The following is a 15398-nucleotide window of genomic DNA, read 5'->3' as shown; positions in this document are numbered from 1 at the left end:
CTGTCAACCCATCACCAGACACTCATATTGTAAAATGAACGAGTATTTGAATAAAGTAACTTTAATGTCATATCTTTGATGGAGAAAAATCTTAACGTCTTCTGTCTTTTCATTATTATTTTAAATCTATGTACAGGATATTTATTTAAGTTAATATCTAACTACAAGTAATATGATATAACATAACTTGGATCAGATGTTATACACCGGTGTAACGAAGAATATAGACCCGGGTTGAAAATTGACCCGGGGTCATTTTTCAACTTTGAAAACTGAGACCAAAAGTCGTGAAATTTATATCCGGGGTCATTTTTTAACAGCTTGAAAAAGACTTTTCTAAACTTTGAATACCTCGACACGTTGAAAACTGACCCCGTTGAAAATTGACTCCAAGTTCAGAGTTATAAACTGTTTTTTAAATGAACTGAATTTTGCGCTACGTGGTTAAAGTGTACGTCTACATGTATATAGTTTTAAATTAAAATTTCAATTCTGTCATACTGTCCGATACATATGCTTTATTTTATGATTTGTTAAGGTTTATTTTGGTATAACAATCGTTTAATATTAAAACTGAAAACTTGGTATCCATTTATAAAACTATGTAACTAAAGCTAAGAAGATGACCTTTTGCTTCTGAAGGTGACGGACGAGTCGGGCTAGCAATTTTTTGGGACATAGAACTGATTTTCATTCCCACGTGGAACAGAATTTGAAGGTCACCAAGGACTGTTTATTATAAGTCTTTACTGCCAGAATGTTTTGTATCTTAAAGGAAATAGGTTATTTGTTTTCAAGTGTACTTATAATACAAATAATGTCTCTTTTTTTCAAAAATTGACGTCAACCCTGATTAGGTACTTACAAAATCGTCGTCATATATATATATATATATATATATATATATATATATATATATATATATATATATATATATGACGACGAAAAAAAACCCAACTCAACGATATATATATATATATATATATATATATATATATATATATATATATATATATATATATATAGTTGAGTTGGGTTTTTTTTTTCGTGCATGGAGAACGAGTTTTGGGTGACACTGTGAGAGCGTATAGTGAACAAGTATTTTTTTTCTATGAACAAGTTGACAACAAGGTAAATTGACACTCGATTATTTTGAATTTAATTTGTTCTTTTTTAGGAAATCTACTTTAAAAACCTGTTCATTGTATGTTTGTAGCAATAAATTGCATGCATATTGTCTGCATTATTTATGAAACTGAATTATATAAAATATTGACTATAATAGGCCTGCAGGTCACTATTTACCAAAAACTTCCAAAAAGTCAGAGAGTCTTAGATTTGGGTTTAGATTCTAAAGTGAAGCTTAAAATGCAAACATGAAACTCCCTGACAGATACATATCCATCTTTTAAAAGACTCTAACTTAACTGACCTCCAAGGCTGGTGGGCCTCTTGTATTTTGACACATGGTTTGCATACTGATATTTTATGTTATTCTAAACATAACGAGATTGTTAACATGTAAAGTTATTACGTTCGACCCTTCTTCTACAACCCTTTTTTCAACGGTCATTTGAATGACGGACCTATTATAATAAAATTTTATTCATTTTGATATTATTTCGTTGTTAAAAAACGGCTTACTCTTACATGTATCAGTTCGAGATTGTTAGGTTTTGGTTATCCACATAATAAGTACAAATTTGTTCGAATTTTACACGTTCAGTATTTGTATGGTATTATATATAGCCCTTTCACGGCTCATTAATATGCATTCGAATTTTACTAAAGATAAACTCAACAGTTTTTCCAATAAAAAATAAGTCTCAGTAGAAATACATTTTCTCTTGCACCAGAGCATACAGTTAGAGTCTAATGGTAGATGTAAATAAAGGTATGTGATGAAATTATGCAAAAAATACCATTTCTTAAAAAAAAAAAACAACACCATAGAGATATTTCCATCATTTATTTGAATCAAATAATTTAAAATTATGATATAAATTAAAAATATTTTCCTGAGTTTAAGTGGACAATTTCATTAATAAATATTTTTGTCTTATACAATCTACAGATATTTTCGTGGAAGTAAAATATCTTTAAAATTATCAAAAAAACAATACAGTTTGGAATCTAATTTCCTCTCTTAAAACATAACAAAAAAAACCACCAACATATTATTACATACATATAATAAGATAAATATAATCAATGAAATAAACGTCCTCGACGGCTACTAATATTTCAGCTTTTACAAAAATTACATTACAGTTCAACTATTAATTTAAGGAAATATAGAATAAATATTAATTCGATTGTGATTTTCTCGATTTCCCCTCAGATTCTGATAATTTATTCGTTGCTATGGATTTACGTTTTTCAAATGACAAAGGATCTGGAACGTGCGCCATCAGCGTGGCAACGGCAGGATCGTGATCAAATATCTCTGTAGCACCTTCTCCACCGTTTCCCAGTCGACGGCCGTTATGTCGGCTAAGGGTAGCGTATTGGATGCTATGTAGAAATCTATTAGTCTGCCCTCTCTTCTTTTCAGGGGCGTATACTCATAAATAGCCACGGTATGTTGATTGATCTCTGCGCTTGCCTTTTCATACGATAAATTAAAATCGCCAGCAATGATAAATGGCAATTTCATTTGATTGGCAATTTTGTCGATAAAGACGAGTAAATTTCTTAATTCGTTTATTATTTCTGTCTCCTTCTTTGAATTATGAGAACCGTGCCATGAGATACAGAGAAAATGTGACAAAGGGACGCCCTTGGTTTTGATTTCCAATATGCACATTCTTCCAAGAGGAGAAAATCCCGTAGTAAGTTTTCCCTTTCTTGTCATCTCTTCATGCAGTCTAACAAATCTTGTAAGATTGGGTTTTTTGACAATTAATTCATTTTTATCATATAAAATACTGGCTTCTTGGTGGCCGAAATACTCATATTTAGCCGGAATATTTATATTCTTCCAGGTAGAGTGTCTCCGTATTCCAGTCCAAGGAAACTCCTGAAACAGAACAACGTTTGGATGTTCCAGCAATCGCTTTTTTCCGTTTGTTTGCCGTTCCCTGTCCCGCATATGGACCCCCAACATTTGATATAACGAACGACATGATTGGTTGAGCTTTGGGATTTGGCAATACTTTGGACTCCAAAGGAAACTTTGTGCTCTGTTTTACAGCCATTTTCTTATCTTCATATCTAAACGGAATGTTTTTAAAAAATGTTAGCTTTAAATTTATACTTAAGTTCACCACTTAACTTTTCTATTTTAGATGAATTTACTTGGAAAGAAAAGAGATATTAAAGCGTAGTTCTTAAACCATGAAAGAAATATACACTGTTGAGGCCACCTCTTCAGCAATATATTACTAATATTTTCTATGAACAAGTTGACAACAAGGTAAATTGACACTCGATTATTTTGAATTTAATTTGTTCTTTTTTAGGAAATCTACTTTAAAAACCTGTTCATTGTATGTTTGTAGCAATAAATTGCATGCATATTGTCTGCATTATTTATGAAACTGAATTATATAAAATATTGACTATAATAGGCCTGCAGGTCACTATTTACCAAAAACTTCCAAAAAGTCAGAGAGTCTTAGATTTAGGTTTAGATTCTAAAGTGAAGCTTAAAATGCAAACATGAAACTCCCTGACAGATACATATCCATCTTTTAAAAGACTCTAACTTAACTGACCTCCAAGGCTGGTGGGCCTCTTGTATTTTGACACATGGTTTGCATACTGATATTTTATATTATTCTAATCATTACGAGATTGATTACATGTAAAGTTATTACGTTCGACCCTTCTTCTACAACCCTTTTTCCAACGGTCATTTGAATGACGGGCCTATAATAATAAGATTTTATTCATTTTGATATTATTTCGTTGTTAAAAAACGGCTTACTCTTACATGTATCAGTTCGAGATTGTTAGGTTTTGGTTATCCACATAATATGTACAAATTTGTTCGAATTTTACACGTTCAGTATTTGTATGGTATTATATATAGCCCTTTCACGGCTCATTAATATGCATTCGAATTCTACTTAAGAAAAACTCTACAGTTTTTCCAATAAAAAATAAGTCTCAGTAGAAATACATTTTCTCTTGCATCAGAGCATACAGTTAGAGTCTAATGGTAGATGTAAATAAAGACGATTACAAAAAAAAAATAAATAAAAGTGGAAAATACTTTTATGTGATAAAATTATGCAAAAAATACCATTTCTTAAAAAAAAACAACACCATAGAGATATTTCCATCATTTATATAAATCAAATAATTTAAAATTATGATATAAATTAAAAATATTTTCCTGAGTTTAAGTGGACAATTTCATTAATAAATATGTTTGTCTTATACAATCTACAGATATTTTCGTGGAAGTAAAATATCTTTAAAATTATCAAAATAACAATACAGTATGGAATCTAATTTCCTCTCTTAAAACATAACCCCCCCCCCCCCAAAAAAAAACCCCAACATATTATTACATACATATAATAAGAAATTTCAATTATCAGATAAATATAATCAATGACATAAACGTTCTCGACGGCTACTAGTATTTCAGCTTTTACAAAAGTTACATAACAGTTCAACTATTAATTTAAGGAAATATAAAATAGATATTAATTCGATTGTGATTTTCTCGATTTCCCCTCAGATTCTGATAATTTGTTCGTTCCTGTGGATTTACGTTTTTCAAATGACAAAGGATCTGGAACGTGCGCAATCAGCGTGGCAACGACAGGATCGTGATCAAATATCTCTGTAGCACCTTCTCCACCCTCCACTGTTTCCCAGTCGACGGCCGTTATGTCGGCTAAGGGTAGCGTATTGGATGCTATGTAGAAATCTATTAGTCTGCCCTCTCTTCTTTTCAGGGGCGTATACTCATAAATAGCCACGGTATGTTGATTGATCTCTGCGCTTGCCTTTTCATACGGTAAATTAAAATCGCCAGCAATGATAAATGGCAATTTCATTTGATTGGCAATTTTGTCGATAAAGACGAGTAAATTTCTTAATTCGTTTATTATTTCTGTCTCCTTCTTTGAATTATGAGAACCGTGCCATGAGATACAGAGAAAATGTGACAAAGGGACGCCCTTGGTTTTGATTTCCAATATGCACATTCTTCCAAGAGGAGAAAATCCCGTAGTAAGTTTTCCCTTTCTTGTCATCTCTTCATGCAGTCTAACAAATCTTGTAAGATTGGGTTTTTTGACAATTAATTCATTTTTATCATATAAAATACTGGCTTCTTGGTGGCCGAAATACTCATATTTAGCTGGAATATTTATATTCTTCCAGGTAGAGTGTCTCCGTATTCCAGTCCAAGGAAACTCCTGAAACAGAACAACGTTTGGATGAACTGTTTCAAGTATTCCAGCAATCGCTTTTTTCCGTTTGTTTGCCGTTCCCTGTCCCGCATTTGGACCCCCAACATTTGATATAACGAGCGACATGATTGGTTGAGCTTTGGGATTTGGCAATACTTTGGACTCCAAAGGAAACTTTGTGCTCTGTTTTTCAGCCATTTTCTTATCTTCAATATCTAAACGGAATGTTTTAAAAAAATGTTAGCTTTAAATTCATACTTAAGTTAACCAGTTAACTATTTTAGGTAAAATTTACTTGGAAAGAAAACCAGATATTAAAGCGTAGTTCTTAAACCATGAAAGAAATATACACTGTTTAGGCCACCTTTTCAACAATACATTATTAATATTTTATGAATATGCAATGCATTTTTTACCTTAAAGTTTGCATTTAAAAGTAAGAATTTCATTCTAATAAAAGACTATTATATAGTAAAACATGCAGTTTTTATTTTATTATTTCAAATTGTGATTATTTTTACCCAATGTTAATAAACATGTACATGTACATGGCTAATGACATAAATATTAATTCATGATTAATATTAAAACAGGGCTAGAATTAGTTATATTTCTTTAATGTACATAAAATGCGTACATGTATGTCAAATTATAACTATAATGTTAGGTAAATATACAATATAAAAAACCCAAAACGAATTACGATATTATATAAAACTCTCTAAACACCAATTCGTCTAAGAATTTTTTTTGTTGGCCGCATTATAATGAAAAACAAGATAATTTCCTAAGTTTGTGATTAAGAAAAATGTGTAATGAACTAATAAAGACATCAATTAATATATTTCTTACCTTATATCTCCACCCGCTTGGCACCCCAACTTTCGCTAAATAGAAATAATCTATTGTTTATATATATCTATCATAATGTTTATACATCTGACAAACCTTTCTTATCTCATCAAATGTTTACAAACGTCGTTTGGGATTCGTTGTCACAATTTAAGAATATTTTTTTTCAATTTCCTACATGTTTATACAGAACTCTCCGTCTTTAAGAAATACAATTAGCCTAATAACAGCCGTCCAGCTCTCTTCAAGCAAGGTTTTGGTTAGGCTTGGTTTTTTTTTCAAAAGAAATTGCCGAATACATAATTAATATACATAGAGGTTTATCATAATTAAAATAATAGTAAAACATTCATCAAAATAGAAAAACTAATTTTTAACTTGTATAAAACCTTTATAAACAATAACAGTCTATAGGCCTTGTTTACATAATATTATCAAGCACTTCACCCCGCTTGTAACTTTACATTAATACTAATGATAACGTTGCAATAACCAAACATTCACATCTAAACACGGCAACTTACTGATAGTAAAAAATCAATATTTGACTGAAAGATAATTTGATTACCAAGTATATATGACTCTCTAAACTTGTTTAATTTTTGACTATCCTCGTAATGTGTTTCATAGAAAAATTTAAAATTAAGAAATAAAAAATGTTTGACTTAGTACGTGTACAAGTAAATCAAACGGCTAAACATTTTTCATCTATATCGAAAGTAAAAGTACCTTCGGGGGGTATGTAAACATGGACTCTTTCTCTGGAAACATCGTCATAGCTACATATTTTTGATACTTGTATTTATGCGTGTTAATCAAATAAAGATTGATTAAATTTCTATGACTGGAAATATACAGGTAAATAGTGTGGATACTTGCCCGAGGTTTCTCCTTTATCCAACTAATAAAGATATTTCCTCATTCTCCCTTTTTAAAACTGCCCTGTTCCTTGTTTTGTTTACAATGTAGATTGATATATAAATATAAAGTGAAAGGTTATTAGTCTGGTACCCGCCCCCGCCACTGCGTTTTCACTTCGTTTTGGGGTCAGGTAAAAGCCGGCGCCATTTTGAAAATGGGGACCTCCACGACTGGGATGAGGTAGGAATTTACCACCGAAGAAAAAATCGGGAATATCTTCTTATGACTATGAAAATTAATTCAACCAACCATTACCGAGTGTAAACGAGAATCAGTTGTATCGAAAAATGTAGTTTTTTGAATATGTCAGAGCCCTTTTATTTATTTATCCCAGTTTTTTTAGCAATGTTTACATACCCCCCGAATTAAATATCGATCTATAATTATTTAACCAAGGATGGCTTAACTTTCTAAATCAGTTGTTAAGTTTACCTAAGCTATACACTAATAGAAATCACCGAAAAATCGGCAGGGCCACGCTTGCATGACTGGAAATGCATGTGCTATAATTCGAATTTCCTCTATTTCAATCATTTAACATTATTTATAAGGTATAGCATGGAATAAATGAACAAAAATGTTTTTGCATAGTTTGATAAGGACATACATGATGGTATGAATTATTTATCGATAGTTTTTGATACAGAAAACCATCACAATGAAATCTTTTCTGGCCAGCTACCCTTGTTAATATTAAACATGTTAAAAACCACACCAGTCTTGAGTGGAATTGTAACTTTATCTGTAAGACTGAGAATTTCATCAGTAGGTGGTCATAACTCTGTGCAAGATTGAGGAGGCATATAATTTTGTACAGAAGCCACTGTCACTTCAGCTAGTTTCATTCCTAGATGAATTTCCTAGCTTTGACAATTGTCTCATACTATTGTAAGCTACAGTGACTAGTGTGGGTATGGAGTAGAGCTGGCACAATAGACTCCTTGGTACATCTTAGATGATCAACCACCTTGAGAAGCACACAAATTTTGTCAATGCTAGTTCAGTTCCATCCTTAACAACCTCCAGGATGGCTTAACTTTCTAAATGAGTTGACAAGTTTACCTATTAAGCTATACACTAATAAAAATCACCAAAAAATCGGCAGGGCCACGCTTACATGACTGGAAATGCAGGTGCTATGGCTCGAATTTCCTCTATGTCAATCATTTAACATTATCATATTAGATTTAGCTTGGAATAAATTAAAAAAGAGTTTTTGCATAGTTTGATAAGGACATGCATGATGATATACATTATTTGTCAATAGTTATTGATACAGAATACAATCACAATGAAATCCTTTCTGACCAGCTGCCCAAAATTGTTAAAATTTTATCTGTAAGACTGAGAATTCCATCAGTAGATGGTCATAACTCTTTGCAAGAGGTATATAATTTTGTATTGAAGCCACTATTACTTCAGCTAGTTTCATTCTCAGAAGAATTTCCTTTTACAATTGTTTATTGTAAGCTACAGTGACCAGTGTGGGTATGGAGTAGAGCTGGCACAATATACTCCTTGATACACCTTAGATGATCAACCACCTTGAGAAGCAAACACCTTTTGTCAATGCTAGTTCAGTACCATCCCTAGTAGCCTCCAGAGGTAAGTAAAATTAAATGTCACAATTCTTCATTAGATCTAGAAATGTAGTAAAGTGAATTTTTTTTCTGTTTTCAAAAGGGAGTCAGTCCTTGGCTGTTGAATTGGGAAAAATCACTTGTCAATTGCAAATAACTACATGTAATGTCATTGTCTTTATTGATAAGTAAATTAAGCTGTATTCTAATTCCATCTTTTGTGCATTAGATTATAAGTATAATTAATCTTTTCTTTTACTCTTTAAAATTCATTCTTACTCTTTAAAATTCTCTGTATAAATATTTGCAATGGGAAAGAGCCGAAATCCGAACAAAAATGAGCTGTATAAAAAAATTATGTAAGATATACATGCATTATGAAACTCATCAATTTCATTTAAAAATAACCTGGATAGCTTAATGGAAAAGCACTTGTTTGACACAAGGGATTTAGGTTCAAATCCTAATCTGGGTAAAATTTGAATTTGATGAGTATTTGATAATACAGTGCAGTGTATTGGAATATCAAGCAGTATATGATTATATGTACATTGTACAGTAGCAAGTCAAGTAAAATTTAAAACTTTGTTTGCCATATATCCCTACCGACTAAGGCATATGTTCCTGACTTGAGATACCTGAATTGATTTTTATTATTTTTATATACATGTATTAAAATCCAGTTGTTTACAACACCTTTTTACTATTCAATTTTGTGTCAGAACTGACAATGAGATTCACAGATCTACTGGTAAGTTTAACATGGTGAAACTATACCTCATCAGTGTTAGTTTGTCCTTGAGAAGGCTCCATGATCAACTTTATCATCAGAGAGATCTACCAAAATCTTTCAGATATGATTTGTGTATCTATAGACTAATATTATTTAGTAAAGTAAAAATCCATAAATTTTACATTTTGGGTTTTGCTTCTACAATACTAAAGAAGAATTAGAATGATATCTGGATTATCTCAAGTCTGTATAAATTATCAACAAAAATGCAGCAAAAAGGGACAACACCACCATATCACTGAAATGCAGCCTCATTTGTCATACATTTCAAGAGACATGGAAATATTGCTCTAATATCAGGAACTCTTGAAAGAAAAGAAAAACATATACATGTAACGGTATATAGAGTTACACTTATAATCAAGAAGTAAATAAATGAAATTGAAGGAACTGGCATCTTTGTTGAGGATCAGCTGAAGGCCTCTCGGCAGATGTAATGCCACAATTAAGATATCTAATATAGTGGGTTTTTTTTTAAAACAAATCAAAGGTGCAGCAAAATGTATTACATATTAAAAGAAAGAATCCACGGATTCCATGTGCCAGTATCTTGGTAAATACAAGCACATGCACTTTATAGCTTGTATGCTTCGATTTATAAAATAGGCTCTTTTAATTATCTTGTAAAAAAAATAACCTGGTTAATATACCTTTTCTGTGGACATCTTTGTAGCCTGGCCCCGCCGTCACCAACTTTCCTCAAGTAAATACTCAGCCTTAAGTCCGAGATTTTACCTCAAATTCATGCCCTTTTCTTTAAAAGAAATAAATGAAAACGTTATTCAATTTATCCGATCTTATCCGATCCAAAAGAACACAACCAACCAGGTGTGTTGTAGCCTAGTATGGCCTACCAACAAAAACTAAAACAGGGGTATGTAAACATTGCAAAAAAGAGATAAATAAATAAAAGGGCTCTGACATACTCAAAAAACTACATTTTTCGATACAACTGATTGTCATTAACACTCGGTATGGGTTAGTTGAATTATTTTTCATAGTCATAAGAAGATATTCCCGGAACATACTAAAGACCTGAAATACTAATGACCTGAAAGACCTGAAATTTTATATAATAGATACTTTTATAAGATTTTTGTCGAATAAATTACTTTGTGGGGATTTAAATCATATTTCCAGGTATACATGCGTTGAAAAAATATCATAATGACCAGTTATTTACACAAAAATACAAAAGACCTGAAAATTTGAATTGACCTGAAATTTTCAAATGACCTGAAATTTTATATAATTGATATAGATGATACTTTTATAAGATTTTTGTCAAATAAAATTACTTTTCGGGGGGTACATCATATTTTCAGATATATTTATGTTGAAAAAATATCATAGTGAGCTGTTATTTACGCAGAAGTACGAAAGACCTGAAAATTTGAATTGACCCGAAATTTTCAAATGACCTGAAATTTTATATGATTGATACATTTCTATGTTCTGTGTCAATTTAAATCTCTATTGTATAGTTTTTATCATGTTTCCAAATATATATGTGTTGAAATCATATCATCATACTGATCAGTTATTTACACAGGAATACAAAAGACCTAAAAATTTGAATTGGCATGAAACTTAATATTGACCAGAAATTTTATATAATTGATACATTTATATATTCTGTGTCAATTTTAATGTATATTTGTGAGTTTTTATTATATTTCAAGGTATATATGTGTAGAAATATATCATTAAATAGCAACATTATCGGTTATTTACGCAGAAGTGCGATCCCCTTTTAAAGTTGGAATTGACCTGAAAATTTTAGATGACCTGAAAAAGATACGTTGTTCTGGATCAAATTAGATGACTGTGTCTGGCATTTATCATACTCCAGTGTGAAATGTGCTAAAAAAAAATGACAAGAAAGGAGACTAACATGATAGGCCCCCGGGGAGCTAACACCATTATAATGCTTTGATTGAAATGTTCCAATATGTACAGTCACTTGAATTTTTGCAAGTTTCTTTTAAATTCAAACTACACTTACTTAACAAGCCATTATAATTATCTAAGGGAAAATACAAAAGCGAAAGAGTTAAAGATACATGTATATGGAATATCTTATTTAATTTTGATTAAGTCATGTGTAATTGTACACTGTTTCGGTTCATTAAATTTGTGTATAAACTATACAGGTAAAATGAATGGGGTGTAATACCCCCATCCCCTCAATTACAGATTAACCCCTTTGTTTGCCACCTAACAGGACTAGCCAATGTGTGTTCTAAATAAACATGTCCAAACTGAAATCACATATAGAGTCAAGAAAGTTGTAATGAATCATTAAAGTTTATTGTTTAACCCAAATAATTAGAAAATAAATGAAATTCCTTCTAGAATATTTTAAGTTGTTAAAAGAAAGATAATTATATATTTATTCATTCTTTAATTATTATTTAAAGGTCTGCAGCTCATCAAAGGGTACAAATTAAGTACAGAATTAGGTATTTTGATATAAGAAGAATATAACAATAACAGTCAGTTACAAATTATTGGTTGTTAATTTCATAATTAAGTATTGCAGCATTGCAAAAATGATGAAATAAAAGAACACAACTACATCGACACAAAATTTCAGGTCATTTCAAATTTTCAGGTCTTTCGTATTCCTGTGTAAATAAATGATCAGTATGATATATTTTAACACATATATACCTAGATATATGATAAAAACTTACAAATAGACATTAAAATTGACACAGAACATAGAAATGTATCAATTATATATAATTTCAGGTCAGCTCAATTTTTCAGGTCAATTCAATTTTTCAGCTCTTGTATTCCTGCGTAAATAGTTGATTAGTATGATATATTTTAACACATATACCTAGAAATATGTTTAAAAACTCACAAATAGACTTTAAAATTGGCACACAACAGAGAAATATATCAATTATATAAAATTTCAGGTCATTTGAAAATTTCAGGTCAATTCAAATTGTCAGGTCTTTCGTATTTCTGCGTAAATAACTGGTCATTATGATATTTTTTTCAACACAAATATACCTGGAAATATAATCTAAATCCCCACAAAGTAATTTATTTGACAAAAATCTTATAAAAGTATCTTTTATATAAAATTTCAGGTCTTTCAGGTAATTAGTATTTCAGGTCTTTAGTATGTTCCGATATTCCCGATTTTTTCTTCGGGTGCGTCGATTTACCCAAATGGACCCAAATGAACCCAAATGGCGAACCAAATGGCGATTAAAGTGGAAAACAATTATAATAAAATCCTCAATACTAATTATATTACTTGTTTAGTCATTTCATGGGGTTGTTAGCCGTTATTCAGACAAGTTAAAAATGAATCATGATTAACTTGTCTATTTAATAACGTTGCCCAGCTCTTGCCACGAGGAGGCCACCCCAATAAAGAGCCATAATTTAGGGAAATTTGGAAAAATAAAAGCCGAAGGTCCAAAACAATAATTAAAGTTATTTCAGTATATCTTTGTAATTGAAATGAGAAAACTAGTAAGATCCTCTGTAGAGTTATTGTAAACAAAATGAAAGATGCAGTGCATAAAGTTTTACGGGACGAACAGACAGGTTTTAGATCCAACAGTAGCTGTACTAACTAAATAGCAACTCTAAGAATAATTGTGAAACAATATGTCGAATGGCAGTCATCACTGAACATAAAGTAGATGGGTGAATAAGTCGTGTAAAATGCCCATATGAGGAATAAATAGATACTGCAAAATTAAAATATGTGATAAATTAAAAAAAAAAATTAAAAACAATGCAACTATATTTAACGTAACATCGATGTTTTTTCAATAAGTATGCCAAAGGTACTAATTTTAATGGTTATGATACATACAGAGCAACGGTGAACCCCCTACCCCAAGAGAGAGAGAGAGAGAGAGAGAGAGAGAGAGAGAGAGAGAGAGAGAGAGAGAGAGAGAGAGAGAGAGAGAGCCCGGTGTGTAATTTCCCACTTTTAAAATTTAATGGTTTGACTATATGCAATATCTACGTAAATTTTTTAACTGTTTATTTTTTCATTTTATTCCTTTCTATTTAGTTCAAAATGTCCTATTGTTTATTTCCTCCTAGATAGAATGTTCTATCGTTAAAATGACAGATGTCCTACGGACCCGGTTTAACGATAGAATTCGTCCCATATACTCGCTTGGTAGCAAATAAAAATATTATATCGTGCTGTATCTCGCCTTAATTTTCATATGATTGGTCTTAAATACCTACAATGTTGCTCTTTTATAATCCCATATTACCACATTAAATGTTTTTGCAACGAAATCACTGCCACTTTTAACATCACGTTTGAGCACTGTTACCCAACAGTTACGTTCATTTAATTCATCATGATTTATCTTTAATTCGTCTGAATAACGGCTAACAACCTAATGAAACAAGTAATAAGATTAGTAAAAAATGATTTTATTGTAATTTATATTTTTCTTGAATCGCCTTTTGAATCGCCTTTTGAATCGCCATTTGGGTCGCCATTTGGGTCTTTATTTTTCTTAATAACGGCTAACAACCCCATGAAATGACTAAAACAAGTAATAATATTAGTAATAAGGATTTTATTATAATTGTTTTCCACTTTAATCGCCATTTGGGTCGCCATTTGGGTTCATTTGGGTCCATTTGGGTAAATCGACGCACCGTACCTGACCCCAAAACGAAGTGAAAACGCAGTGGCGGGGGCGGGTACCAGACTAAAAGGTTATCTGGATTTTACGCTAGATCTATTTTTAATATACACACGAGTTTGTGATATGAACTGTGTAATAACTAGGTCATCTTGTTTTGAAAAGATTTCAGCACCTAAATAATTGAAGGCATAATATATTACATGTACACATCTGATTAAACAAGTTGATCTCGAAAGTTTCCTTGATATCACTGCAACTATATATAAAGTTCATTGTTTGTAAATGTTCGCTGCCAAAAAACGGGTTGACTCATGGTGTCGTCAGCCAGCACGTGTACATATAAACCATGTCAATCCACTTAAGTATACAAATGAATGTTTTCCATTCATTATTAGGCCTGTAACAATACATTTTAGTTTCTCTTAACTATGATTTTTAATATTTTTAGTGTGCATTTGTTTGTGTATTTTCAACGCCGTTAAATCGCCAGTCGTTTAAAATATTATTACTTATTAGGTTAGTTACTGACTCACTACGGAAATATATTGGGTTGATCAATCTCATAGATGGCGAGGCGAAGCCGAGCCCTCTATGAGATTGATCAACCCAATATATTTCCGTAGTGTGTCAGTAACTAACCTAATAAGTGTTTTGTTTTCCCGAGGACTATCAAGCGACACATTCATTCACAAATAGCGATGATCTACGCAAAGCCATGTATACAAGATGCCTTATATCTCGTCCAATTAAACTCATTTAAACTCTTCAAAATTATCAATACCACCTTTCAAATACGCTTTAAAAATCTTCGCTTCACCCATATTACTTACAATGTTTTGTTGCTATTCAATTTTAAACCTCTGCAGAGATTTGAGCAAATTTAGGCCAGACACAACAATGTGACGTCAATATTCAAAGGGCAACTACTCTAATTTAAAAATAATTTCAAAGGGCCACTACTCTAAATATTTTAATGACTTACTGAACACGATTTCTGTGTTAAATAATATGAAATATCGAGATGAGTAGGTGAGGCGGCGGCCAATGACGGCCATATTGCCTAATATTAATCCTCAAAGAACCTACATTGAGATATATGAGGCAATCACGTGCCATGTTTAATCCAATGAAAATGTGACATTTCAGTCCGAGGGAAAACAAATCTGCATATGAGAGTCGAAGTAATGAACTGCGAACGCTAACGCCCGTTTCCCGCCTACATTTTACATCCAAATAT

The 15398-nt window shown here is 31.5% G+C and overlaps 1 protein-coding gene and 1 pseudogene across 2 annotated transcripts; both read right to left on the bottom strand.

Annotated features, from left to right (window-relative positions):
• Positions 1 to 1960: 1960 nt before the first annotated feature.
• Positions 1961 to 3197, bottom strand: LOC128176733 (uncharacterized; annotated as a pseudogene).
• A 1374-nt stretch (positions 3198 to 4571) lies between these two features.
• Positions 4572 to 7237, bottom strand: LOC128176732 (uncharacterized). Of its 2 annotated transcripts, XM_052843248.1 has the most exons (3): positions 7101 to 7215; positions 6222 to 6256; positions 4572 to 5584 (listed from the first exon to the last, which is right to left on the bottom strand). In XM_052843248.1, exon 3 carries the CDS (start codon positions 5565 to 5567, stop codon positions 4656 to 4658), a length of 912 nt encoding a protein of 303 aa, XP_052699208.1. In that variant the 5' UTR covers positions 5568 to 5584; positions 6222 to 6256; positions 7101 to 7215; the 3' UTR covers positions 4572 to 4655. The 2 variants fall into 2 exon arrangements, with proteins under 2 accessions (XP_052699208.1, XP_052699209.1); XM_052843249.1 differs by lacking the exon at positions 6222 to 6256 and having other exon boundaries at positions 7101 to 7237.
• Between the last annotated feature and the right edge of the window lie 8161 nt (positions 7238 to 15398).

This window comes from Crassostrea angulata, chromosome 3, assembly GCF_025612915.1.
Source record: "Crassostrea angulata isolate pt1a10 chromosome 3, ASM2561291v2, whole genome shotgun sequence".
NCBI lineage: Eukaryota > Metazoa > Mollusca > Bivalvia > Ostreida > Ostreidae > Magallana > Magallana angulata.
This window is presented reverse-complemented; position numbering and strand designations above follow the sequence as displayed.